The 26,588-nt window shown below is 41.7% G+C and overlaps 1 protein-coding gene across 6 annotated transcripts in view; it reads right to left on the bottom strand.

Moving 5' to 3' along the window:
• Positions 1-26,588, bottom strand: part of NRG3 (neuregulin 3) — a 1,226,542-nt gene that overhangs the window by 15,732 nt on the left and 1,184,222 nt on the right. For all 6 annotated transcript variants that reach the window (XM_061405513.1, XM_061405517.1, XM_061405516.1 and 3 more), the window contains exon 6: positions 24,988-25,114. In XM_061405513.1, coding sequence (XP_061261497.1) covers positions 24,988-25,114 — 127 coding nt within the window. The remainder of the gene's footprint in view (positions 1-24,987; positions 25,115-26,588) is intronic.

Genomic DNA, 26,588 nt, shown 5'->3' with positions numbered 1-26,588 from the left:
CAACATTCATAATAGATATTAAGTTTTAAATCTTTTCTTTCAGACACTTAGATTATTGTTATACTATACAGTTGCTTCCAATGATACTATTTTGGTCCATTAACACAAATTTGCCTCCAAAATTTATTGTTGTGGCTCTTTCTCTTGTAGCCTTTTTGAGAATCATTTTCATTTCAGTGGCTGCATTTAACCTAAGATGTAGGTTTAAATTGCTGGTATCCCTATCCAAGGTTGGTTGAGACAAGAGGGAACACAAAAAACCTAATAACTTGGCAATCATTCAAACTAATATTCCATATATATTAGTTCAAATGAATTTATAGACAAATTCCATTTTTCAGTTCTGACAACTAGCTTAAAAATCATCATTCCTGTCCTTAAAATAAGAAAGAAAAAAGCTGAACACAAAAAATCAATGCCTATTCTTATATCCATCAGAGTGCAGGGCAAAACAGCATTCCAAAATCTGGAGAGAGAAATGAATACAGAGAATCAGTCAAGATCAGCTTAAGACACGCTGGGACATGGGATCCTTCACTGCCTGTTGTTTGAGGTGATGCAACAACACAAACAATCTAAGGGACTAAATATAACTACATGCATGGGCAGTTGGGGCAAATTATGAATAAGATATAAAACGCCAAAACCCAACTTCCACTTCCGAGACGCCCAGAATAAAAGCAGGATACCACGCATGATCCTTGCACAAGCCCCACCAAGGGGATGGGCAGAGCACCTAAGCTCACCCCTGGACCCACTCCCTACCCTTACCCCACGTATGGAACCAGCTCACCCCACCTCAGGGTGTGAGCAAGGCAACCTGTCACTTGTTTTTACTCCCTCCTGTAGTAGCACAAATCCTCATAAAACACTATCTCAATCTCCTCTGGCCTCTTATCAATTTCTGTTGATTAAAGAGGCCAAGAACCCTGGTCAGACATCAGCCTAAAAGGCCAAGCTAGCTGCATTAATGAGAGCTTTCAATTAGGGAAGGATACAAAATTAAATATTTTGCTGACTCTAATATGAATTCCATGTACTATATGTTCATGCCACCATTTGGAAGGAAAGAGAAAGCTTGACTGATAGAAATTCTCTCATAAAACATACAGATTTTATTCTGGCTCTTTTAGAAGCAGTGCAACTCCTGACCCAGGTAGCAGTCATCAACTGTAGGGGCCATTAGGGATGGACCTAATGTGAGCCAAGGAAACACCAAAGCTGATCACAGACTGCAAAAAGGCAGCCCAACTTCAGGAACCTGAACAAGGTATGGCTCTAGTGATTGGCCCCCTGACCTCCCTGGCCTTCCCCAGTATTCCCCACAGGAACAGAAAAATGCTGAGAAATGGGGCTGTGAGAAGGGAAACACAGACTTCTATCCTTTATAGAAAGAAGGATAACATTCTGACCCCTGAGGCCCAATGATGAAAACTCACTAAGAGCTTACACGACGCTACCCACTATAGGCAGCATGTATTATGGGGCTTGATGTCAAAGACTTTTTTAGGAAATGGGCTTAATAGCACAGTAATACATCTGCTGGATCATTGAAAAAGCAAGAGAGTTCCAGAAAAACATCTACTTCTGCTTTATTGACTATGCCAAAGCCTTTGACTTTGTGGATCACAATAAACTGTGGAAAATTCTGAAAGAGATGGGAATACCAGACCACTGACCTGCCTCTTGAGAAACCTATATGCAGGTCAGGAAGCACTGTTAGAACTGGACATGGAACAACAGACTGGCTCCAAATAGGAAAAGGAGTACATCAAGGCTGTATATTGTCACTCTGCTTATTTAACTTACATGCAGAGTACATCATGAGAAACTCTGGGCTGGAAGAAGCACAAACGAATCAAGATTGCCGGGAGAAATATCAATAACCTCAGATATGCAGATGACACCACCTGTATGGCAGAAAGTGAAGAGGAAGTAAAAAACCTCTTGATGAAAGTGAAAGAGGAGAGTGAAAAAGTTGGCTTAAAGCTCAACATTCAGAAAACGAAGATCATGACATCTGGTCCCATCACTTCATGGGAAATAGATGGGGAAACAGTGGAAACAGTGTCAGACTTAATTTTTTTGGGCTCAAAATCACTGCAGATGGTGACTGCAGCCATGAAATTAAAAGACACTTACTCCTTGGAAGGAAAGTTATGACCAACCTAGATGGCATATTGAAAAGCAGAGACATTACTTTGCCAACAAAGGTCCATCTAGTCAGGCTATGGTTTTTCCAGTGGTCATATATGGATGTGAGAGTTGGACTATGAAGAAAGCTGAGTGCCGAAGAACTGATGCTTTTGAACTGTGGTGTTGGAGAAGACTCTTGAGAGTCCCTTGGACTGCAAGGAGATCCAACCAGTCCATTCTAAAGGAGATCAGCCCTGGGTGTCCTTTGGAAGGAATGATGCTAAGGCTGAAACTCCAGTACTTTGGCCACCTGATGAGAAGAGTTGAGTCATTGGAAAAGACCCTGATGCTGGGAGGGATCGGGGGCAGGAGGAAAAGGGGACGACAGAAGATGAGATGGCTGGATGGCATCACTGACTTGATGGACGTGAGTTTGGGTGAACTAGGGAGGCCTGGTGTGCTGCGATTCATGGGGTCACAAAGATTTGGACCTGACTGAGCGACTGAACTGAATACAAGTAATGCTTTCTATGATTTATATGCCTGTTATAATTCACAGATCCATCTAATCCCCTCTTCATTACTCAGACCAATTCAATACCAAGGGGCATACCCAGGAAAAGACTGGGCAGTTAGATTTCATCCAAATGCCCCCACAATTAGGATATAAGTAGCTTCTGGCATTTGCTATTACTTTCACAGGATGGGTTGAAGCTTTCCCCACCTGTTCTGAAAAGGCTGTTGAAGTCTGTAAGTTCCTTTTGAAAGACAGAATCCCTTTGTGTGGATTTCCAAAGTTCCTGCAGAGGGATAATGGACTGTCTTTTATGGCCAGAATTACACATGAGCTTACTGTGGCCCTAGGGATAGCCAACAAGCTACATACCTGTTGCACCCCTAGTCTTCAGGGAAGGTAGAGAAAATGAACCATACATTAAAGAAAATCTTAGCAAAGCTCTGCCAAGAGAATCATGAACCCTGGAACAACTAGCTTTCTATGGCACTCCTCCGGGTCCAGGTAGCCCTCAGGAGTGGTCTGAGGCTTAGCCCATTTGCAGTTACCTATGACAGGCCTTTTCTTTCTACTGACATTCTTCTAGATGATGACATGAGACAGACCTCAGATACATTATTAATCGAGGGCAAGTTCAAAAGTAATCCAGGACTGTGCCCACAAGGCACAGCCAGCTCCCACTAAAAATACAATGGAAGGGGACAGTTTCTTCACAAATTAACCATGAGGACCAAGTCCTTCTTAAAACCTGAGAAAAAGGGGTCCCCTGAAGACCAATTATTGCCAAAATGGAAGGGCCCCTATAAGGGAATTGAAGCAACCCCAGCTGCATCAAACTGCAAGGGATATCTATTGACAGTTGGGTACATTTGTCCAACATAAAGCTTTTACCTCCAAAGACCAGGCTGGTTACATAAGCAGAACAACCCATCTGTGAGCCAGTGACAAATCTGAGATAAGCCCACCCCAAAGACAGACACCATCTACAGCTAAGAAGAACGCTGGCTTAACTTCTCTGTGCCATTCTTGCTGCTGTGCTCTGCTTTGCTCAGCCCCTCTTGCCAGGGAAGCAGCTCTTTGTGCTTGGGTTAAGGGAAATACTCCACTGCAGAAAAGCTCCTTCTATCGACTGTCCATATTGCTAGCCCTGCCAACTAGGGAAGAATGGCAAGAAAACCCATTTATCAGCATGGCCTATAAATGGATTGATAATGTCCACATCATAGAGTGCACTCTAGGTCTATAGGAATTACCTCTAACAGGATCACTCTGGCTCACCACCAGACCAAAGAGCACTAGGAAGGATCTTAGCAGGGCAGGGCTGGTGATACTCTGGCAGCTCCAAGGGAATGCTTTTCCAGCCATGAAATGACATTGAAAAATCTCACCATACAGCTTGGTTATATGATGAAATAGACAGAGCAGGCCTTGACAGGACTTAAGACCTCTCTTGCTTCTTTTGACTACTGTGGTTCTTGACAGTCATCTAGCCCTAGATTATCTTCTGGCAGAACAAGGTCGAACTTGTATAATACCTAACACTTCCTGCACCTGGACCGATGCTACAGGACAGGTGGAAGTTAACATTAAGGAAATAAAGGGAATCCCTTGGTGGTCCAGTGGTAAGAACTCCATGCTTCCACTGCCGTGGCCCTGGGATTCAATCCCTGATCAGGGAACTAAAATCCCACAAGCTGTCTTGTACGCATCCAAACAAAGGAAGTATACACCCAAGCAGAATGGCTTCACAACTTTGGCCAGGATGATATTACCTCCACTGTCTGGTCAACAGAGGAGCCGATATCATCTAGGCTGTTTAGTGGCGGTTGTTATTCTCTGTCTTGTCCCTTGTTTGTTTAACCTTGTCATTAAGCTTCTATCATCTTCTAGGCTCCAACAGTTTCAAGTAAGGGTCATGATGTCTCAGAGAATTCAACCCATTCCAGTGGAGGGTATCCCAGGCCCCTAGAGGTCTTTGGAACAGTCAGCAAAGGAATCATATGCCTCTCGGGTAGACGAGGGTTTGTGGCCCCTTTCCAACAGGAAGAAGTTTCAGAGGAGACTTTCAGCCTCTTAACCCTTAGGAAAAAGAGCTGTAGAATCACTCAAGGCAGAAAATAAGACTGGCCGGGTCCTGGGACACTTTGCTGAAGTGTTTGAACCTGGACAAACATCTCCTCCAGCAACAAAACACAAAGAATCTAAAAGGGGTTAAAAATAACTACATACATGCAAACCACTTCAGCCTTCATGCCTTGAAACCTCATGAACAGTATGAAAAGGCAAAAAGATATGACACTGAAAGATGAACCTCCCCAACACACACACACACACACACTAGTAGGTGTCCAATATGCTACTGGAGAAGAGCAGAGAAATAGCTCCAAAAAGAATGAAGAGGCTGAACCACAGCAGAAGTGATGACCAGTTGTGAATGTGTCTGGTGGTGAAAATAAAGTCCAGTCCAATATGGAAATAAAGTTCCATATTGCATAGGAACCTGGGCTGTTAGGTCCAAGAATCAAGGTAAATTGGAAGTGGTCAAACAGGAGATGGCAAGAGTGAACACTGACATTTTAGAAATCAGTGAATTAAAATGGACCAGAATGGGTGAATTTAATACAGATTACCATTTCATCTACAACTGTGAACAAGAATCCTGTAGAAGAAAAGTAGTAGCCCTCATAGACAACAAAACTGTCTGAAATGCAGTACTTGGGTGCAATCTCAAAAACGACAGAATGATCTTGATTCATTTCCAAGGCAAACCATTCATAATCACAGTAATCCAAGTCTATGGCCCAACCACTAATGCTGAAGAAGCTGAAATTGAACAGCTCTATGATGACCCACAAGACCTTCTGGAACTAAAACCAAAAAAGATGTTCTTTTCATCATAGGGGACTGGAATGAAAAAGTAGGAAGTCAAGAGATACCTGGAATAACAGGCAAGTTTGGCCTTAGAGCACAAAATGAAGCAGGGCAAAGGCTAACAGTTTTCCCAAGAGAACTCACAGATCATAGCAAACACCCTCTTGCAACGACACAAGAGATGACTCTATACATGGACATCACAGATGGTCAATACCAAAATCAGATTGATTATATTCCTTGCAGCTGAAAATGGAGAAGCTCTATATTGTCAGCAAAAATAAGACTGGGAGCTAACTGTGGCTCAAATCATGAGCTCCTTATTGTGAAATTCAGACAAATTGAAGAAGGTAAGGAAAACCATTAGGCCATTCAGGTATGACATAAATCAAATCCTTATGATTATACAGTAGAAATGACAAATAGATTGAAGGAATTAGATCTAGAGTGCCCGAAAAACTATGGACAAAGGTCCATAACACTGTACAGGAGACGGTAACCAAAACCATCGCCAAGGAAAAGAAATGCATCAAGGCAAAATGGTTGCCTGAGGAGGACTTACAAATAGCTAAGGAAAGAAGAGAAGTAAAAGGTAAAAAATGAAAAATAAAAAAGGGCGGAGGGGAAGATATACCCATCTGAATGCTGAGTTCCAAAGAATAGCAAGGAAACATAAGAAAGCCTTCTTAAGTGAACAATGCAAAGAAATTGAGGAGAACAATAGAATGGGAAAGACTGGAGATCTCTTCAAGAAAATTAGAGATGCCAAGGGAACATTTGATGTGAAAAGAGCACAATAAAGGACAGAAATAGTAAGGACCTAACAGAAGCAGAAGAGGTAAAGAAGCAGTGGCAAGAATACACAGAAGAACTGTACAAAAAGGTCTTAATGACCCAGATAACCACAATGGTGTGGTCACTCACCTAGAGTCACACATCTTGGAGTATAAAGTCGAATGGGTCTTAGGAAGCATTAATACAAAGCTAGTGGAGATGATGGAATTCCGGTTGAGCTATTTCAAATCCTAAAAGAAGATGCTTTGAAAGTGCTACACTCAATATGCCAGCAAATTTGGAAAACTCAGCAGTGGTCACAGGACTGGAAAAGGTCAGTTTTCATTCAATTCCCAAAGGGCAATACCAAAGCATGTTCAAACTACCTCACAATTGCACTCATTTCACATGCTAACAAGGTCACACTGAAAATCCTTCAGGCTAGGCTTCAATCTACGTGAACCAACAACTTCCAGACATACAAGCTGGATTTAGAAAAGGCAGAGGAACCAGAGATCAAATTGCCAACATCCATTTGAAAAAGCAAACGGATTCCAGAAACACATCTATTTCTGCTTCACTGACTATGCTAAAGCCTTTGTGTGAATCACAGCTGTGGATAATTCTTAAAGAGATAGTAATACCAGACCACCTGACTTGCCTCTGAGAAACCTGTTTTTGGGTCAAGAAGAAACAGTTAGAACTGGATATGGAACAACAGACTGGTTCTAAATTGGGAAAGGAGTGTGTCAAGATTATATGTTGTCACCTTGCTTATTTAACATATGTAGAGAGTACATCATGTGAAATGCCAGGCTGGATGATCACAAGCTGGAATCAAGATTGCCAAGAGAAATATCAATAACCTCAGATATGCAGAGGACCCCACCCTTATGGCAGAAAGCAAAGAAGAACTAAAGAGCCTTTTGATGAAGGTGAAAGAGGAGAGTGAAAAGGCTGGCTTAAAACTCAACATTCAAAAAACTAAGATCATGGCATCTGGTCCCATCACTTCATGGCAAATAGATGGGGGGAAAATGGAAAGAGTGACAGATTTTATTTTCTTGGGCTTCAAAATCACTGTGGATGGTGACAGCAGCCATGAAATTAAAAGACACTTACTTCTTGGAAGAAAATCTATGACAAAACTAGACAATGTATGAAAAAGCAGAGATATCACTTTGCCAACAAAGGTCCATATAATCAAAGCTATGCTTTTTCCAGTAGTCATGTACCAATGTGAGAGATAGACCACAAAGAAGGCTGAGCACTGAAGAATTGATGTTTTTGAACTGTAGTACTGGAGAAGACTCTTGAGAGTCCTTGGACAGGAAGCTGATCAAACCAGTCAATCTTAAAGGAAATCAACCCTGAATATTCATTGGAAGGTCTGTTGCTGAAGTTCTAATACTTTAGCCACTTGAAGGGAAGAACTGACTCATTGGAAAAGACCCTGATGCTGGAAAGATTGAAGGCAGGAGGGTAAGAGGGAGACAGAGGATGAAATATTTGGATAGTATCATTGACTCAATGGATATGAGTTTGGGTAAACTCTGGGAGATAGTGAAGGACATGGTGTGCTGCAGGCCATGGGGTTGCCAAGAGTCAGACACAACTGAGATACTTAACAACAACACCACCGCACAGTTGGAGCAAATTAGGAACCACATAGAAAAATACCAAAAACCCAACTGCTGCTTCTGAGATGCCCAGGATAATAGCAGGATACTAGGCATGATCCCTGAATACAGCACCACCAAGTGTCCACCTAAGCCACCCTTCTAGCCTGACACCTGGACCCACCCCATACTTGCCCCATGTGAGGAACCAGCTCACCCCTGTCCCCTCCCCTTCAGGGGGTGAGCAAGGGAAGCCAAGAACTCTGATTAGTAATAAGCTTACCTGTGGGAGAATCTGCCAGAAACTACTGGGTAGGGACACTTAAGTGGCAATTTTAATAACTTTTGGAAACTTGCATGTGGACTAGAGGGAAAGTAAAAATTATCTGAGGGCTGCAGTTAGGGACTGCTCTCACACTTTCATGAGTTCAACCTCCAGGACTAAACCAGATTCTCACAACAAAGAACCAGAAAACAAACAAACAAACAAACAAACAAAACCAAAAAAACTCATATCTCCGATGAGAGGAGAAAATAACCATTTGGAAATGCGTGCAGAGTGCTTTCCATTATAAACTGTCTACTTTTCAGTGAAAAGAGACTCGACCAGAGCCTGATCTCACCCACAGGAAGATCATTTCCCTCAAGAAATGATTGAAGGTGAAAAGACAAACTGTTTGCAGTAGAGTTCCAAATAATTTATGTGGATACTCTGCCTTCACAAGGGTGAGCACAGCTCTCCACTCCTTAAGTATAGGCTACACATGGTTGCTGCCTTCCAAACAGAACTCTGTAGAAAGTGAGGGGCAAGAAGGATTAACATCACAGTGGAACTGTCTGACATTTACCACTGCATATGACAAAAGAAACCATCAAAAGTGATGAACTGGGACTTCACTGGTGCTCCAGTGGTTGGGAATCCACCTTTCAATGCAGGGGCTGCAGCTTCGATCCCTGGTCAGGGAACTAAGATTCCACATAACGGGGCAACTAAGCCTGCAAGCTGTGACTACTGGGCCCAAGCCCACACGCCACAGTGAAAGATCCTGCATGTCATCACTAAGACCCGGAACAGCCAAATAAATAAAAATTATTTTTAAGTGACAAATCATATTGATAGTATGCACTTTTGATAGGATGTGAAGAAATTGGCACTTTACCTTGTCTTTCTCACAAAACCCCATTACTCCAATCTAATCTTGAGAAAAACATTGAAAATATTCCAGTAGAGAAAGGAGCATCCTAAAAAATACTTGACTTAAAAACTATCAACCTCATTAAAATAAGAGAACTGTGACAAACTGTCACAGCCAAGAGGAAGCTAGAGAGATCACAAGTAAATGCAATATGGTTCCTGCATCAGGCCTTGGAGCAGAAGCAGCAATTAAGTAAAAACTAAGGACTTCTGAATAACCATGGATTTGAGATAATAATATACACAGTATGAGTTCATTAATTGAACAAATGTCCCATATCAATGTACAATGTTAATAATAGGGGAACCAGGGTAGAGCGTATATTGGAAATTTCTCTACTAACTTTGCAACTTTTCAGTACATCTAAAACTGTCCTAAAAAATAAAGTCCACTTAATTTTTTTTTAAATTTAAGCAAAATATACACATCAATAATAATAATAATAGTAATTTAGAGACAAAGGCAGTATTCATTTTTATTTTAGTTTCTGGAGTAGCTCAGCTGTAGGCAAGGTGTAAAACCCACTCAGTCAGCAAAAGTCTGCACAAACTCTCCTTAAGGGCAGCTTAACTGACCAGGATGATCGCCTTTGACATTTTATACTTGTGCCTACAGCATTTGTTATGGTTCCTTCCAAAATGTGTACAGTTCCTCCCTGCGAGGCGTTAAAATGGGCAAAATTTTATCTCGTTCATTTGATGGCGTCCCCAGTGAAGTTCAAGTGCCCAGGCCAGCGCCTGCCTGGCTCTCCCATCTTAACATTTCTATACAATGTTACAAAATATGGCAGTTGATTCTATGTTTTTTCCCTGTACTTAGACCTTGACTTCCTGTGTATATAAACATGCTTTGTTAAAACTCCATTTGTACAAATGTACAAAATGTCTCTTTAATCATGAAAGAGAAGATGGGACAGACCATTCACTGATCCTTTCAGTATGAACTCAGCTGGTTTTCTTTCAGAAGCCCACTTAGACCCCAGACAGTACCGTATTTCACGGGGAAGCACCCATCCTGACTGGCTTCTCTGAAAGCCCTCCTTGTGGAGATGCTGCCGGGTGCTGAGGATGCCTGCCGATGTTTGCACCATCGCCTGTCTTGCTCCTAGCATGCTGTTAGTGGTGCCCTGAAATCAACAGACCTGTCAGATGAAGTAGAAGCATATCAAAAGTCGAGCAAGATACGCTGTTTCCAGGTCTGTCCCCTTCAAGCAGCTGGAGTCAGAAGGTTAAGTGAAAGCGGTGTCTGTGTTGGAAAGCAATGTTGACAGCATTGATAATCGCCTGGTCTGGGATCCCAGGCAATAAAGACAGGAAGGAGGATATTGTTAAATGGTTTCTACGGTTTTCAAGGTCTTGTCTCCACCTTGCTCTCAGCTCATCTAGGTCTGTATCAAAAAGTTCTTTATTGCAAACCTGACTTGTGAGCCCAGAAGATGGTGAGACTGAGTGGTTATGACATGTTTTAGAGCAGGGTTTCATCTGGATCTCTAAATATGAGTAATTAAAAACAACTTGCCAGTTGTGGTTATTTTAAGAATGTTCGCACCATGCACCAGAGCGGGGAGAACGGCAACAACTGCTGTCAGACGTTAACACATTCCACTGAAGAGGAATCACAGAGCTAGACATCATTCCAGACACCCGGCACAGCGAGTGCGCCTCCCGACCCCCGTCCCCCACCCTCCACCATCTCGCCTCATCCAGGCTTCTGCTCCAACCAGGGGAACTGAACACGCTCCCCTCTTCTCAGAGAGCGCTTAGATCTTCATTCTGCCAGGCTATCTCCTGCTTCTGACTTCTGTAAGTTCTAATAGCTCAGTTCACTATTGGCTGTAGCCTTGGCACATTTGTTTGTGGCATTCTTCGATTAATATCTGTCACCGACAGTCATCAATAAGCTCCTAGAAAGTAGGAACACTGTCATTTTCAGTCACCATTATATCCCTGGTCCTTATGAAATGTTTAATACATATTTGAATCCACAGGTGAATTATTAAGAATCTACAGCGAATCTGTAACTTAGAATTTGATATTTAAAATAAGAGATCAGGTTTTATACTAGAACTGTTGAAAATTAGCTTCAATTCACAGTTTAAAGAAATCACCTCTTCTGACCAGCTCCTATCAAACTATCTGATGCAATTTAACTCAGTCTCAAGACTCAGTGTAAACGTCACCTATTCAGGGAAGGCTTTGCAGATTCCCCTATTCAATTTTAGATGCCCTTTTCCATTACTTGACTAGACAGACCTTTGCTGGCAAAGTAATGTCTCTGCTTTTCAATATGCTATCTAGGTCAGTCATAACTTTCCTTCCAAGGAGTAAGCGTCTTTTAATTTCATGGCTGCAGTCACCATCTGCAGTGATTTTGGAGCCCCCAAAATAAAGTCTGACACTGTTTCCACTGTTTCCCATCTATTTCCCATGAAGTGATGGGACCAGATGCCATGATCTTCGTTTTCTGAATGTTGAGCTTTAAGCCAACTTTTTCACTCTCCACTTTGACTTTCAAAAAGAGGCTTTCTAGTTCCTCTTCACTTTCTGCCATGAGGGTGGTGTCATCTGCATATCTGAGGTTATTCATATTTCTCCCAGCCATCTTGATTCTAGCTTGTGCTTCTTCCAGCCCAGAGTTTCTTATGATGTACTCTGCATATAAGTTAAATAAGCAGGGTGACAATATACAGCCTTGATGTACTCCTTTTCCTATTTGGAAGCAGTCTGTTGTTCCATGTCCAGTTCTAACTGTTGCTTCCTGACCTGCATATAGGGGTCTCAAGAGGCAGGCCAAAGGTCCATCTAGTTAAGGTTATGGTTTTTCCAGTGGTCATGTATGGATGTGAGAGTTGGACTGTGAAGAAAGCTGAGTGCCAAAGAATTGATGCTTTTGAACTGTGGTGTTGGAGAAGACTCTTGAGAGTCTCTTGGACTGCAAGGAGATCCAACCAGTCCATTCTGAAGGAGATCAGCCATGGGATTTCTTTGGAAGGACGGATGCTAAAGCTGAAACTCCAGTACCTTGGCTACCTGATGCAAAGAGTTGACTCATTGGAAAAGACTCTGATGCTGGGAGGGATTGGGGACAGGAGGAAAAGGGGACGACAGAGGATGAGATGGCTGGATGGCATCACTGACTCGATGGACGTGAGTCTGAGTGACTCCAGGAGTTGGTGATTGACAGGGAGGCCTGGCGTGCTGCGATTCATGGGGTCGCAAAGAGTCGGACACGACTGAGCGATTTCACTTTCACTTTTCACTTTCCTGCATTGGAGAAGGAAATGGCAACCCACTCCAGTGTTCTTGCCTGGAGAATCCTAGGGACGGGGGAGCCTGGTGGGCTGCTGTCTACGGGGTCGCACAGAGTTGGACACAACTGAAGTGACTTAGCAGTAGCAGCATCCACATTATTTAAAAAGGTAATGCTTACATATTTGTTTCTACCACTAGCCCATGTCAGTCATTTCAGTCATTCAGTCATGTCCGACTCTGCAAATCCATGAACTGCAGCACATGAGGCCTCCCTGTCCATCACCAAATCCTGGGGTTGACCCAAACTCATGTTCATTGAGTCAGTGATGCCATCCAACCATCTCATCCTCTGTCGTCCCTTTCTCCTTCTGCCCTCAATCTTTCCAAGCATCAGGGTCTTTTCAAATAAGTCAGCTCCTCACATCACATGGCCAAAGTATTGGAGTTTCAGCTTCAACATCAGTCTTTCCAATGAACACCCAGGACTGATCTCCTTTAGGATGGACTGGTTGGATCTCCTTGAAGTCTAAGGGACTCTCAAGAGTCTTCTCCAACACCACAGTTCAAAAGCATCAATTCTTTGGTGCTCCACTTTCTTTATAGTCCAACTCTCACATCCATACATGACTACTGGAAAAACCATAGCCTTGACTAGATGGACCTTTGTTGACAAAGTAATGTCTCTGCATTTTAATATGCTGTCTAGGTTGGTAATAACTTTCCTTCCAAGGAGTAAGCATCTTTTAATTTCATGGCTGCAATCACCATCTACAGTGATTCTGGAGCCCCCCAAAAATAAAGTCAGCCACTGTTTCTACTGTTTCCCCATCTATTTGCCATGAATTGATGGGACCAGATGCCATGATCTTAGTTTTCTGAATGTTGAGCTTTATGCCAACTTTTTCACTCTCCTCTTTCACTTTCATCAAGAGGCTCTTTAGTTCTTCTTCACTTTCTGCCACAAGGCGGGTATCATCTGCATATCTGAGGTTATTGATACTTCTCCCGGCAATCTTGATTCCAGCTTTTGCTTCCTCCAGCCCAGTGTTTCTCATGATATACTCTGCATATAAGTTAAATAAGCAGGGTGACAATATACAGCCTTGACATACCTCTTTTCCTATTTGGAAGTAGTCTGTTGTTCCATATCCAGTTTAACTGTTGCTTTCTGACCTGCATACACGTTTCTCAAGAAGCAGGTCAGGTGGTCTGGTATTCCCATCTCTCAAAAAATTTTCCACAGTTTATTGTGATCCACACAGTCAAAGGCTTTGGCATGAGCTCCCAGAAATCATTCTCAATCTCTCCTGTTTGTATTTTTTTTAAGCTCTCTGTGTAGTGTCCAGTATAGAAAAGTGTTCAAAATGCATTACAGAATAAATGCTTCTCTCTACCAATCATCAAGAAATTATCCAAAAACTATTGGTAGACTCTCTCTACCAATTATCAAAACAGAATAAATGCTTCTCTCTTCCAGTTATCAATACCAATTATCAAGGGATTAAATTTTTATTATTCTCCTTTAGCATGCAAATATTGTCTTCCAGTTCTTTCTCACTGAATGTTATCTCCACAAACTTGTCTTTCCTAAGATGGGAATTGAAAATCTATGGGAAGGGGTATTCTTTGTTCCTTTACTTTTCACTAATGTATAATTTTTTCTTGATTTTAAGAGAGAAGGATAGATCTCTCTTTCGATGACTTCTGTTTCTGATCCCTGGACTAGGTGCTGAGAAGTTTCACTCCCTTGACTGGTCTGGACGTTTTAACTCCAATCCCAGTTCTGTCTCTTTCTCTCTCTCTCTCTCTCCACCCCCCCCTACCAGGGACACAGGGAATGAGGTCAGATCATCTGAGTCACAAGTGCTCCCTTTGTAAATGATGGTGTGGGGCTTAGTGCTTCCAAGGTACTGCCAGGTCTAGTTCTGCAGCTTCTGAGTCTCGTGTTGCCAGGGTATCATGCTGCTTCACTGGACTGGTGTTTCACATCTTGTTCAATGACTGTACAGTGAAACCCTTCCCCATGAATGTTTAATGAACTCAAGGGAATGCCAGACACAGCCAATTCATTTGTTAAACATTACAATTTGCAAAGAATATCAAGTAGTTAACCTGGGCTCCAAGATAAAATAAAGACAAATTTGCCTGATATGGTAAGCAAAGTAAGAAAGTTTCCCTCCTAAGGATTGCAGTGTGCCTGGGTTACCTGTCTCTGTTTATGCAGTAGAAATGAACGCCTGCAGTGGGGAGGCTGTGATAGAACTTCAGGGCTAGGCTTTCTGTGCAGCTTGACCTTGCACTCTGGACTTCTTCAGCACTCTTGACATTTAGGAAAGATCATTTTCTGTCATGGAAGACTACCCCAAGCATTAGGATATTTGTCAGCACCATCTTGTCATAGATGCCTGTGCACTTCCCTCCCAAGTTGTAACACCCGAAGTGTTTCTCAACTTTGCCAAATGTTCCATGGGGGCAACAGTGCCCCCTGTTGAGAACCACTGAGCTATGGAAATGTGGGTTTGGTTCTCAGCTACTCGCTAGCTGCCTGACTCAAGCTTTGAGTCCTAGATTCCTCTTCTGCACGTTGTGGGTGTAAACTCTAAGGAGCTGCTGTTAGGACTAAATTAGGCTATGCATTTGTATTACTTAGCATGATTCTATGTACCCAGTACACGTTATTTATTACGATTATTATTATTTTATTTATCATTTTTGTTATTATCATTGACACTGCTATTTCCTTGTAGCTCTTGTCCAAAGGAAAAAATGTAGACCTACAGAAGAAAATGCTTTTCTGAATTTTCTTTGATACATTTGCATTTTAATATGCATGCAGACTTTTCTTAGCCCTATGACAAGTTATTTCTTTCCCTAGGATTACTTATTTGACCAACTGCTCAGATGTCCTATATGCTTCTTATATATCTTAAGCATAGCATTGTAAGAAAGCGATGTTCTTACACATTTCAATTTCTTTTTTAAGGGATTAATGATATATATTCTCTATTACTATTTTCTCCCATAACATATGGCATGAAAAATTGCTGTCAAACTGTTATTTGATTCTTATAATAAAATTACGAATGAGGGTATCAGCATATAATTCACCAAAGAGGAAATCTGACTAGAAATATATGCAGAGATTACATTACCCTCTCAAATAGTGAAATTTAATTAAAGAATACAATTTTCTCCTATTAAATTAGCAAAAGAAATCTTGACAAAAGTATAACAAAGTTGGTATTGACCCATCTTTTTTTTCTAGAATGGAAATTGATATGTGCCTTTGGGAAAGCAACTTGTTCATGTTAGTCTAGTCTTGTTAAAGTGATCTGCTCAGAAGTCCCTTGAGCCCAGCTGACAATGTGTAGAATGCTATGGCTAGCATGCACAGGTTTTCACAGTACACCTTGCACTCTTTCTTTAAGGTCCTTTGGTTGCCTTCCTCTCACCTATTCTCTGCCTGAACTCCCAGCTTCTGTGCAGCCTTTCAGACTGTGGATCCCTTCAAATGTGCTATCCTAATGAAACAGGAGGGAAGGGGGTAGGGCATAGCCCTTAAAAGGATAATACAGTCATAGGACATGACAAAAACTGATTAGAACCAACTAGGTCCAAGATGGCAGAAGATCTGACTTCCAGTAGAACTTGAGCCTCATTTTATGCTCATTATAATAGATTAGCATGCTAACTGACATCCCACTGGTGCCAAGACAGTTCAGAGGGTAACCAAAAGAAGATCAAAGAGTGGGCAGTGGTCCAATTCCTAGAAATCCCCACTCCTTTCCTAAAATAGTTGAAAAATTCCCCTAGTCATTAGTCTGTGAAATTACCCAGTGCATAAAAACTAACCATGCCATATTTGGGGGTCTCACATCCTAAGGTGGCCCACACTGTCTGTGGAGTGTGCTTCTCCCAAGGTTGTTCTTGCCTTTTGTGATGGACCTCATTCAGTCTATAGAATGTGTACCAACTCTTTGCAACACCATGGACTACAGCACGCCAGGCCTCCCTGTCCATCACCAACTTACTCAAACTCATGTCCATCAAGTCGGTGATGCCATCCAACCTTCTCATCCTCTGTCGTCCCCTTCTCCTCCAGCCTTCAATCTTTCCCAACATCAGGATCTTTTCCAATCAGTCAGTTCTTTGCCTCAGGTGGCCAAAATATTGGAGTTTCAGCTTCAACATTACTCCTTCCAATGAATGTTTAGGGCTGATTTCCTTTAGGATGGACTGGTTGGATCTCCTTGCAGTCCAAGGGACTCTCAAGAGTCTTATCCAACACCACAGTTCAAAAGCATCAATTCTTTGGCGCTCAGCTTTCTTTACAGTCCAACTTTCACATCCGTACATGACTACTGGATAAACCATAGCCTTGACTAGACAGACTTTTGTTGGCAAACTAATATCTCTGCTTTTTAATATGCTGTCTAGGTTGGTCATAACTTTCCTTCCAAGGAGCAAGCGTCTTTTAATTTCATGGCTGCAGTCACCATGTGCAGTGATTTTGGAGCCTCCCAAAATAAAGTCTGTCACTGTTTCCATTGTTTTCCCATCTATTTGCCACGAAGTGATGGGACCAGATGCCATGATCTTAGTTTTCTGAATGTTGAGTTTTAAGCCAACTTTTTCACTCTCCTCTTTCACTTTCATCAAGAGGCTTTTGAGTTCCTCTTCACTTTCTGCCATAAGGGTCGCGTCATATGCATATTTGAAGTTATTGATATTTCTCCTGGCAATCTTGATTCCAGCTTGTGCTTCATCCAGTCCATCATTTCTCATGATGTACTCTGCATATAAGTTAAATAAGCAGGGTGACAATATACAGCCTTGATGTACTCCTTTTCCTATTAGGAACCAGTCAGTAGTTCCATGTCCAGTTCTAACTGTTGCTTCCTGACCTGCATACAGATTTCTCAAGAGGCAGGTCAGATGGTCTGGTATTCCCATCTCTTGAAGAATTTTCCACAGTATGTTATGATCCACACACTCAAGCTTTGGCGTAATCAATATAGCAGTAGTAGATGTTTTCCTGAAATTCTCTTGCTTTTTCAATGATCCAACAGATTTTGGCAATTTGATCTCTGGCTCCTCTACCTTTTCTAAAACCAGCTTGAACATCTGGAAGTTCACAGTTCACGTAGTGTTGAAGCCTGGCTTGGAGAATTTTGAGCATTACTTTACTAGTGAGTGAGATGAGTGCAATTGTGCAGTAGTTTTAGCATTCTTTGGCATTGCCTTTCTTTGGGATTGGAATGAAAATTGATCTTTTGCAGTCTTGTGGCCACTGCTGAGTTTTCCAAATTTGTTACCATATTGAGTGCAGCATTTTCACAGCATCATCTTTTAGGATTTGAAACAGCTCAACTGGAATTCTATCACCTACACTAGCTTTGTTTGTAGTGATGCTTCCTAAGGCCCACTTGACTTCACATTCCAGGATGTCTGGCTCTAGGTGGGTGATCACACCATTGTCATTATCTGGGACATGAAGATCTTTTTTGTATAGTTCTTCTGTGTATTCTTGCCATCGCTTCTTAATATCTTCTTCTTTTAGGTCCATACCATTTCTGTCCTTTATTGTGCCCATCTTTACATGAAATTTTTCCTTGGTATCTCTAATTTTCTTGAAGAGATTTCTAGTCTTTCCCATTCTATTGTTTTCCTCTATTTCTTTGCATTGATCTTCCACTAGACCTTGAACCTCATTATATGCTCATTATAATACATCATGCCATAGGGCCATCCAAGACAGGTGGGTCATGGTGAAGTGTTCTGACAAAATGTAGTCCACTAGAGAAGGGAATAGCAAACCACTTCAGCATTCTTGTGTTGAGAATCCCATGAACAATGCGAAAAGGCAAAAAGATATCACACTAAAAGATGAGCCCTCCCCATCACCCTCTCCCACCTCCCCGGGGCCAGGTTGGTAGGTGTCCAATATGCTACTGGAGAAGACATCAGAGAAATAACTCCAGAAGGAATGAAGAGGTTGATCCACAGCAGAAACGACACCAAATTGTGGATGTGTCTGGTGGTGAAAATAAAGTCCAGTGGTGTAAAGAATAATATTGCATAGGAACCTGGAATATTAGGTCAACGAATCAAGGTAAATTGGAAGTGGTCAAACAGGAGATGGCAAGAGTGAAGATTGACATTTTAGGAATCACTGAACTAAAATGGACCAGAATGGGCAAATTTAATTCAGATGACCATTATATCTACTACTTCAGGCAATAATCACTTAGAAGAAAAGGAGCAGGCCTCATAGTCAGCAAAAGAATCAGAAATGCAGTACTTTAGTACAATGTCAAAAATGACAGAATTATTTCAGTTTGTGTCCAAGGCCAATGATTCAATATCAGAGTAATCCAAGTCTATGCCACAAGCACTAATGCTGGAGAAGCTGAAGTTGAATGGTTCTATGAAGACCTACAAGACATTCTAGAACTAACATAAAAAAAAAAAAATGTCCTTTTCATCATAGGGGACTGGAATGCAAAAGTAGTAAGTCAGGGGATACCTGGAATAACAGGCAACTTTGGCCTTAGAGTACAAAATGAAGCAGGGCAAAGGCTAACAAGAGTTTTGCCAAGAGAATGCACTGGTCATAGCAAACACCCTCTTATAACAACACAAGAGAGGACTCTGCACATGGACATCACAGATGATCAATACCTAAATCAGACTGATTATATGCTTTGCAGCTGAACATGGAAAAGCAAAACAGTTAGCAAAAACAAGACCGAGAGAGGACTGTGGCTCAGACCATGAGCCCATTATTGCAAAATTTAGACTTAAATTGAAGAAAGTAGGGAAAATTACTAGGGCATTCAAGTGTGACCTTAATTAAATCCCCTACAATTATATAGTGAAAGTGACAAATATATTCAAGGGATTAGATCTGATAGACACAGTGCCTGAAGAACTATGGATGGAGTTTCATGACATTGTACAGGAGACAGGGATCAAAACCATCTCCAAGAAGAAATGCAACAAGGAAAAATGGTTGTCTGAGGAGGCCTTACAAATAGCCGAGAAAAGAAGAGAAGCAAAAGGTGAAGGAGAAAGGAAAAGATATACTTATCTGAATGCAGAATTTCAAAGAATATCAAGGAGAGATAAGAAAGCATTATTAACTGAGCCATGCAAAGAAATAGAGGAAAACAATAGAATGGGAAAGACTATTGTCTTCAAGAAAATTAGAGGTACCAAGGAAACATTTCATGCAAAAATGGGCACAATAAAGGACAGAAATGCTATGGACCCTACAGAAGCAGAAAATGTTAATAAGAGGTGGCAAGAATACACAGAAGAACTATACAAAAAAAATCTTCATGACCAAGTTAACCATGATGGTGTGAACACTCACCTAGAGCCAGACATAATGGAGAGCAAAGTCAAGTGGGTCTTAGGAAGCATCACTACGAACAAAGCTAGGGGAGGTGATGGAATTCCAGTTGAGCTATTTCAAATCCTAAAAGATAATGCTGTTAAAGTGCTGTACTCAATAACCCACCAAATTTGGAAAACACAGCAGTGGCTACATGGCTTATATAGGGTCAGTTTTCATTCCAATCCCTAAGAAGGGCAATGTGAAATAATGTTCAAATTACCACACAGCTGCACTCATTTCACTTGCTAGCAAGGTAATACTCAAAATCCTTCAAGCCAGGTTTCAACATTATGTGAACTGAGAACTTACAGATGTACAAGCTGGATTTAGAAAAGGCAGAAGAACCAGAGATCAAATTGCCAACATCCATTGGATCATTGAAAAAGCAGGAGAATTCCAGGAAAACATCTACTACTGCTTTATTGACTATGCCAAAGCTTTGGACTGTGTGGATCACAACAAACTGTGGAAAATTCTTCAAGAGATGGGAATACCAGACCACTTTACTTGCCCCCTGAGAAATCTGTATGTGGGTCAGGAAGCAATAGTCCGAACTGGACATGGAACAACAGACTGGTTCAAAATTGGGAAAGGAATATGTCAAGGCAGTATATTGTCACCCTGTTTATTTATCTCATATGCAGAATATATTATGTGAAATGCTGGGCCAGATGAAGCACAAGCTGAAATCAAGATTGCTGACAGAAATATCAGTAACCTCAGAAATGCAGATGACACCACCCTAATGGCAGAAAGTGATGAAGAACTAAAGAGCCTTTTGAAGAAGGTGAAAAAGGAGTGTGAAAAACATTGTATTAAAACTCAACATCTGAAAAACTAACATGACATTCAGTCCCATCACTACATGGCAAATAGATGAGGAAACAATGGAAACAATGGCAGACTTGACTTTCTTGGATTCAAAAATCCCTGCACACGGTGACTGCAGCCTTGAAATTAAAAGATGCTTGCTCCTTGGAAGAAAAGCTATGACAAATCTAGACAGCGCATTAATAAGCAGAAATGTCACATTGGCAACAAAGGTCCATATAGTCAAAGCTATGGTTTTTCCAGTAGTCACGTACAGATGTGAAATCTGGACCAGAAAGAAGGCTGAGCACCGAAGAACTGATACTTTTGAACTGTGGTGCTGGAGAAGACTCTTGAGAATCCCTGGGACTGCAAAAAGATGAAACCAGTAAATCCTAAAGGAAATCAACTCTGAATATTCATTGGAAGGACTGATGCTGAAGTTCTAATACTTGGGCTACCTGATGTGAAGAACTTATTGGAAAAGACCCTGATGCTGGGAAAGATTGAAGGCAGGAGGAGAAGGGGATGACAGAGGATGAGATGATCGGTGGCATCATCGACTTAATGGACATGAGTTTGAGCAAACTCTGGGAGATGGTGAAGGACAGGGAAGCCTGTTGTGCTGCAGTCTATTAGATTAAAAGAGCTGAACATAACTGAGTGTCTGAACAATGACAACGAAACTTCTAAATGACACTACGCACAAGGGCCATGACACTTCCAAGTCCAACCATAAAAGTTCAAAAAATGGGCAGTGGCCCAATTCCTGAAAATATATACCGCCTTCCCAAAAGAGTTGGGATACTCCTCTCTCATTAGCCTGTGAAATTGCCAAGCCAATAAAACTAACTACCCCATATTTGGGGCAGTTTACTGTCTTCCAAAATGACGCACATTCCGTCTATGGAATGTATACCTCTCTAAATAAACCTTTCTCTTTACTGTGGCTAGCCCTTTAATTCTTTTCTGAGCAAAGCCAAGGACCCTCACTTGGTAGCTAGTCCCAGGGACTCACCTACTACTTTGCACATGACTCTCCTCTTGTGCCCTATTTTTCCTGCAATGAACGGGGACACCCAAAGGCTAGTCATGTCCCTGGTCTTCAGTGAGTCCCTAAGACAGGACCCTAAGTTTAATAATTGCCAGCTAATAAACACAGAGGGCTTAAACTCATTTCTATGACCAACTCTTGGTCATTTTTCTCTTCCCTGACTGTAAAGCCCCACTGTTTCCCTTCCCTACTCCCTTGAGATAGGAGGTACCTAGGCACCCCAGGATGAAGAAATTGGAGATAAGTTCCCTGTGGACTGAAACTCTAAGATAAGAATAGCAGGCCAATGGAGAGAGAGGAGGCTTGGCCCTGCCCAGATTAAAGATAACAAAGCACATATTTCTCATTCTTGCAGTTAGAGAAACTCACACATGCATAGAAAGCTCCTTGGAGGTCAAAAGAGGAGTCCTCTTCAGGGGAACCCATCTTGGCTAAGAGATACAGATGCACATATAGTAGGATCCTACCAAATACTCGGAATCAGGCAAATCTAAACAATTGGCCAAAGGATAACCAGAAGAAATGCCCCATATAAGTGATTTAAACTACCGTGTGGGCACGGCTCTCTCTCTGAGTCTGCCTGTGTATCTATCCATACATTCTAGACTCTTTTTCCTCCTAATAAACACTCCATTTACTGCTTTCTATCTTTGTGGGGATTCTTTCTCTGCAAAGCCAAAGGGCCAGGACCTTGTCATTGGCCACTGGTGAAGTGACTAAGGTCTGGTGCTCTCACTCCAAGACTGACCTCAGTCTCTGGCCAGGAATCAAAATCCTGCTTCAAGCTGCTGCAGGCTGAGCCAGCCAAGATCACCCTCACTGTCCTTTTCAAGCACCCAGTCACCTCTGTAAGAATAGAAGTTGTGTTCAAACAAGATTCTCTTCTGTAATGCAACAGTATATCACTAATCAAAAATCTGTTCTCACTACCATAACCAGCCTCTGGCTTTATCTGTGATAGGTTCAATTGCTAAGAAGCCCTCCATTACAGTATTTGTTTTACAGTCATGGGATAATATTCATTAGAAATCACTAACAAAAACATTCGCTCTGTTTCAGAAAAGAACAATCCCTACACATAGCCGTGATTACAAGTTTAACAAAACTTTTCTGGGAAGCGATTATGATTTATGAATTCTGCATTAAGTATCTAAGTACATCTGTCACACACAGCATAATGGCGACTTTCTGAGTAATGATTTCCCAAAATCACAAATGATGTTTAAATTCCCAGTGATTTACGCATTTGGAAGGGTGTGAATGTATCCTGGGTGATCGTGTATTATACTCAAATCTAGGTTTATACCACCACCTTTGTGCTTTCCTTTTGGGTCTCAGAATCTGGAAGTGCAGTCTTGCATGGGGTCAAAGAATTGCTAGCCTGACAGGAATCTTCTAGTCTGTCTTAGATGGCTTTTGTGAAATGGAGCAGGACCCATGGAGTCTTCCTGGGTACAAATCCTTTCTGTGTCCTCATTTATTATGTTTAGGAAATAGGCATCAATCAGCCTCCTTGACCTTCCTTTAGTTGTAAAGAGCAGATTCAAACAGTTACTAATCAGAGGAGGGAGGGGATAGAGAAATGAAGGAGGAACAGTCAGTAAACAATAGAGCAGCATGGGGCCAAGTCCTGGTTCCTTTACATGAAATATACATAACAATTTCTTTGAGTTCTGCAGGAACTAAGGCCCCCACCCAGAGAGAATGGCAGCTTCAGGCTGAGCACCAGGTTTCTGGAGCACCAACCTGTCATTTCACCATAGACCAATCAGAAGAATGGGCTTCCCTGGTGGCTTAGATGGTAAAGAATCCGCCTGCAATGCGGGAGACCTGGATTTGATCCCTGGGTTGGGAAGATGCCCTGGAGAAGGCAATAGCCACCCACTCCAGTATTCTTGCCTGGAGAATTCCACGGACAGAGGAGCCTGGTGGGCTACAGTCCATGGAATCACAAAGAGCTGGACACGACTGAGTGACTAAGCACAACACAATCAGAAGAAAGTCTGCGCAGAGTGGAAGATTACAAACCTTGATCTCCTCCCCAAACAATTCGATTAACCCTTTAAAACTGCTCTTTAAAACAGAGCAGAATCTTGTAAGTTACATTTGTCTCTGGAGTATTGGGTTTTGAACAGGGAGCAGCAGAACCTGACTTCAGTAACATTTGCTCTCTGGTGGCTCAGACGGTAAAGCATCTGCCTACAATGCAGGAGACCCAGGTTTGATCCCTGGGTCGGGAAAATCCTCTGGAGAAGGAAATGGCAACCCACTCCAATACTCTTGCCTGGAAAATCCCAGGGACGGAGGAGTCTGGTAGGCTACAGTCTATGGGGTTGCAAAGAGTCGGACACAACTGAGCGACTTCACTTTCACTTTCAGTGCTTTTCAATATATCTCAGAAATCATGAAAAACTACTTTAGAAAGAATACAGAATTCGAGACTTCCCTGGTGGTCCAGTGGCTAAGACTCCATGCTTCCAATGCAAAGGGCTTGGGTTGGATCACTGGTCAGGGAACTAGATCCCACATGGTGCAACTAAATATCCTCTAAGCTGCACCACAACTAAAGAATTGTCTCAACTGAAGACCCTGTATGCTGCAATTAAGCCCCAGAGCAGCCACACACACACAAAAAGAACACAGGATTCAAAGAGCTTGTATTTAACTTCAAATTCTGGTATCTGTTGAGCTGTGGTGTTAGGAAGCAACAACCCCAGGACTACAACTCTCCCTTTCCGTGTTTATGAGCTTTGATTTTTCTCATACCCTTTAATTCAGAGTCGTCTGAATATAGTATGTATTCTTAGGATTCCCTGCATTTATTCTTTCTGCTTATTCTAGTCTCTAGTCCTTGGCTTTCTGACTCCCTGATGAACCTTTCCTATTCTTCAATTTCCAGTTCAAGCCTGCATTTTTTGCTGCCTCCACTTCTGCCCCCACCACCTCCTTTTGGTCTCTTCTCCCACCTCTGTTGCAATAGCAACCCGCTCATCCCACAAACCTCTTCTGGGTGTCTATTTTTTCACTATGTCAGTTTCCATACAGTAAGGAACATCGTACCCCTGGTGCCTAGCACGATCTCTGACATAAGGAAGAATTCAGTAAGTGATTATGGAACAAACAACTGAAGCTCTTTTTGCTTCCAGAGATTAATTATGTTACAGATTGTAATCAAGAGCTGAGAATTAATTTTTCTTTCTTTTTTGCAGTACTGTGTACACACACAAAAATGCAACATGATTTAAGGAAAAATCTACAGAGTACTGAAAAAAGTAGGCAAGTCTGATCACAGGTTCCGCATCCCCTCTGGACTGGGAGCAGTGAGAGTAGCTGTGGGAAGGGATGTATGGACATGTCACTTACATTTTGCAGCTGGACATGATTCTTCACCAAGTTTTCGGACTTTGCCATTGTGCTAGATGCTTTGAGACTGTAGTTTTTACCATTATGTGGCTCTTTCAGCTGCTCTTGAATTTGTTTAGCTTGTTTCCTGCAAGTTTAAATAAATCCATGTATAAATAGTCACATAAATTTATGCCTATTTTTTTGAGGTTCATTCACTCCTGACATCTATATTTGTCATTTTCTATAGCAAGATAAATTCAGTTAACAAAGAGACCTCCCTTCATTTTCAACCCCACAAAGAAATACTTGGCATTACCCATTAATAGCCAGGATTCACACCCCATGGCACTCTAAAGGCAGAAATGTAATGCATTGTCCTCTCCCTACTGGATGTAAGAGGTCCTTAACCTTGAGTGCTCAACTAAAGAGAATTAGGAATGCTCTGAAGTTACAAGTAGACAACTTTGACACTTGGACCTAGCAGCCACATATAACAGACTTGCAAAGTTAGGTTTATATCTGTCCATTTCAGATAGGTATAGCTTGACTGGATAACTTGCACACATGACATAACAGGGGTCTATTTTCTTCTTTATAGTTTAAAAACACTTCATTTATTTTTACCATCTGCCCTGAATGCAGAATTTGTTAGAACTTTTGTAAATAATAAGAAAAAAATTAACTCTTGAAGGATTAATTTATAAGTAATAAAAATTAATTCTTGAAAGATGCCAAGCATCATTTGAAGTGTTTTACATGTCTTAGCTCACTTATTTTTCACAATAATTCTGTATGACAAGCCATCAATCCTACGCTTACTTAATAGATGAGAAAACTGAGGCACAGAGAAGTTAAATAATTTGTCCAAAGTCAAACAGCTAGACAGTGGTAGAGCTGGATTAGAACCAAACGAATCTGGCTGCATACTCCTCATTTTGAGGCACTACTCACGACTGTCAAACCACTTGCCGTGGTCACACTGCTTCTTGGTGGGAAGGCCAAGAACCTGAGACTATTCTCAGGTTTTGGATTCCAAGTAAATTACCCCTGCCTGCAAATGTGGAGTGACTGTTGTATGAACTGTACAAAGTACTGCCTTATTAGCTGCTCTCGTAAGAGCTTTATAGCAATTAACTAGCAACATAAGACCCAGTACCCATGAAACAAACAAGCAAACAAACTTCACAGAATCATCTGCCCTAGACTTCTGCCTCGTTCCCCAGGGCCCACACCAAGGACAGAGCCTTGGTGGCAACTGTTCACCATCTCTCCGTCTCTTGAAGTGAGTTTTTTGAGGCAGACATCCCTCTATGCACCATGGGCTTGAGTATCAGAGGGAGTGAGATTTGAATTCCAGCTCTGTGTCCCAACAGCTTTGCTTTGATTCCTCAAATCAAAATGACTGATTCCCCAAACTTCTGTAGCCTCAGTTTCCTCCTCCATCAATGGAGTTTGGATAAGCTCTTTTCCATAAATACTGTGGACACGTGGAGAGTATTAATGTTACACTCCTCAATATTAATCAGTTACACTCCTCATCACTTAGTAAGCTTAGTTATATGAGGAGATGATGGAATCAGGACACTGGCTCAGAGATAAAAGAAGAGATCTTGTTAATT

This window comes from Bos javanicus, chromosome 28, assembly GCF_032452875.1.
Source record: "Bos javanicus breed banteng chromosome 28, ARS-OSU_banteng_1.0, whole genome shotgun sequence".
Lineage (NCBI taxonomy): Eukaryota > Metazoa > Chordata > Mammalia > Artiodactyla > Bovidae > Bos > Bos javanicus.
The sequence above is the reverse complement of the archived record's forward strand: the minus strand, read 5'-3'. Positions and strand labels throughout refer to the sequence as shown.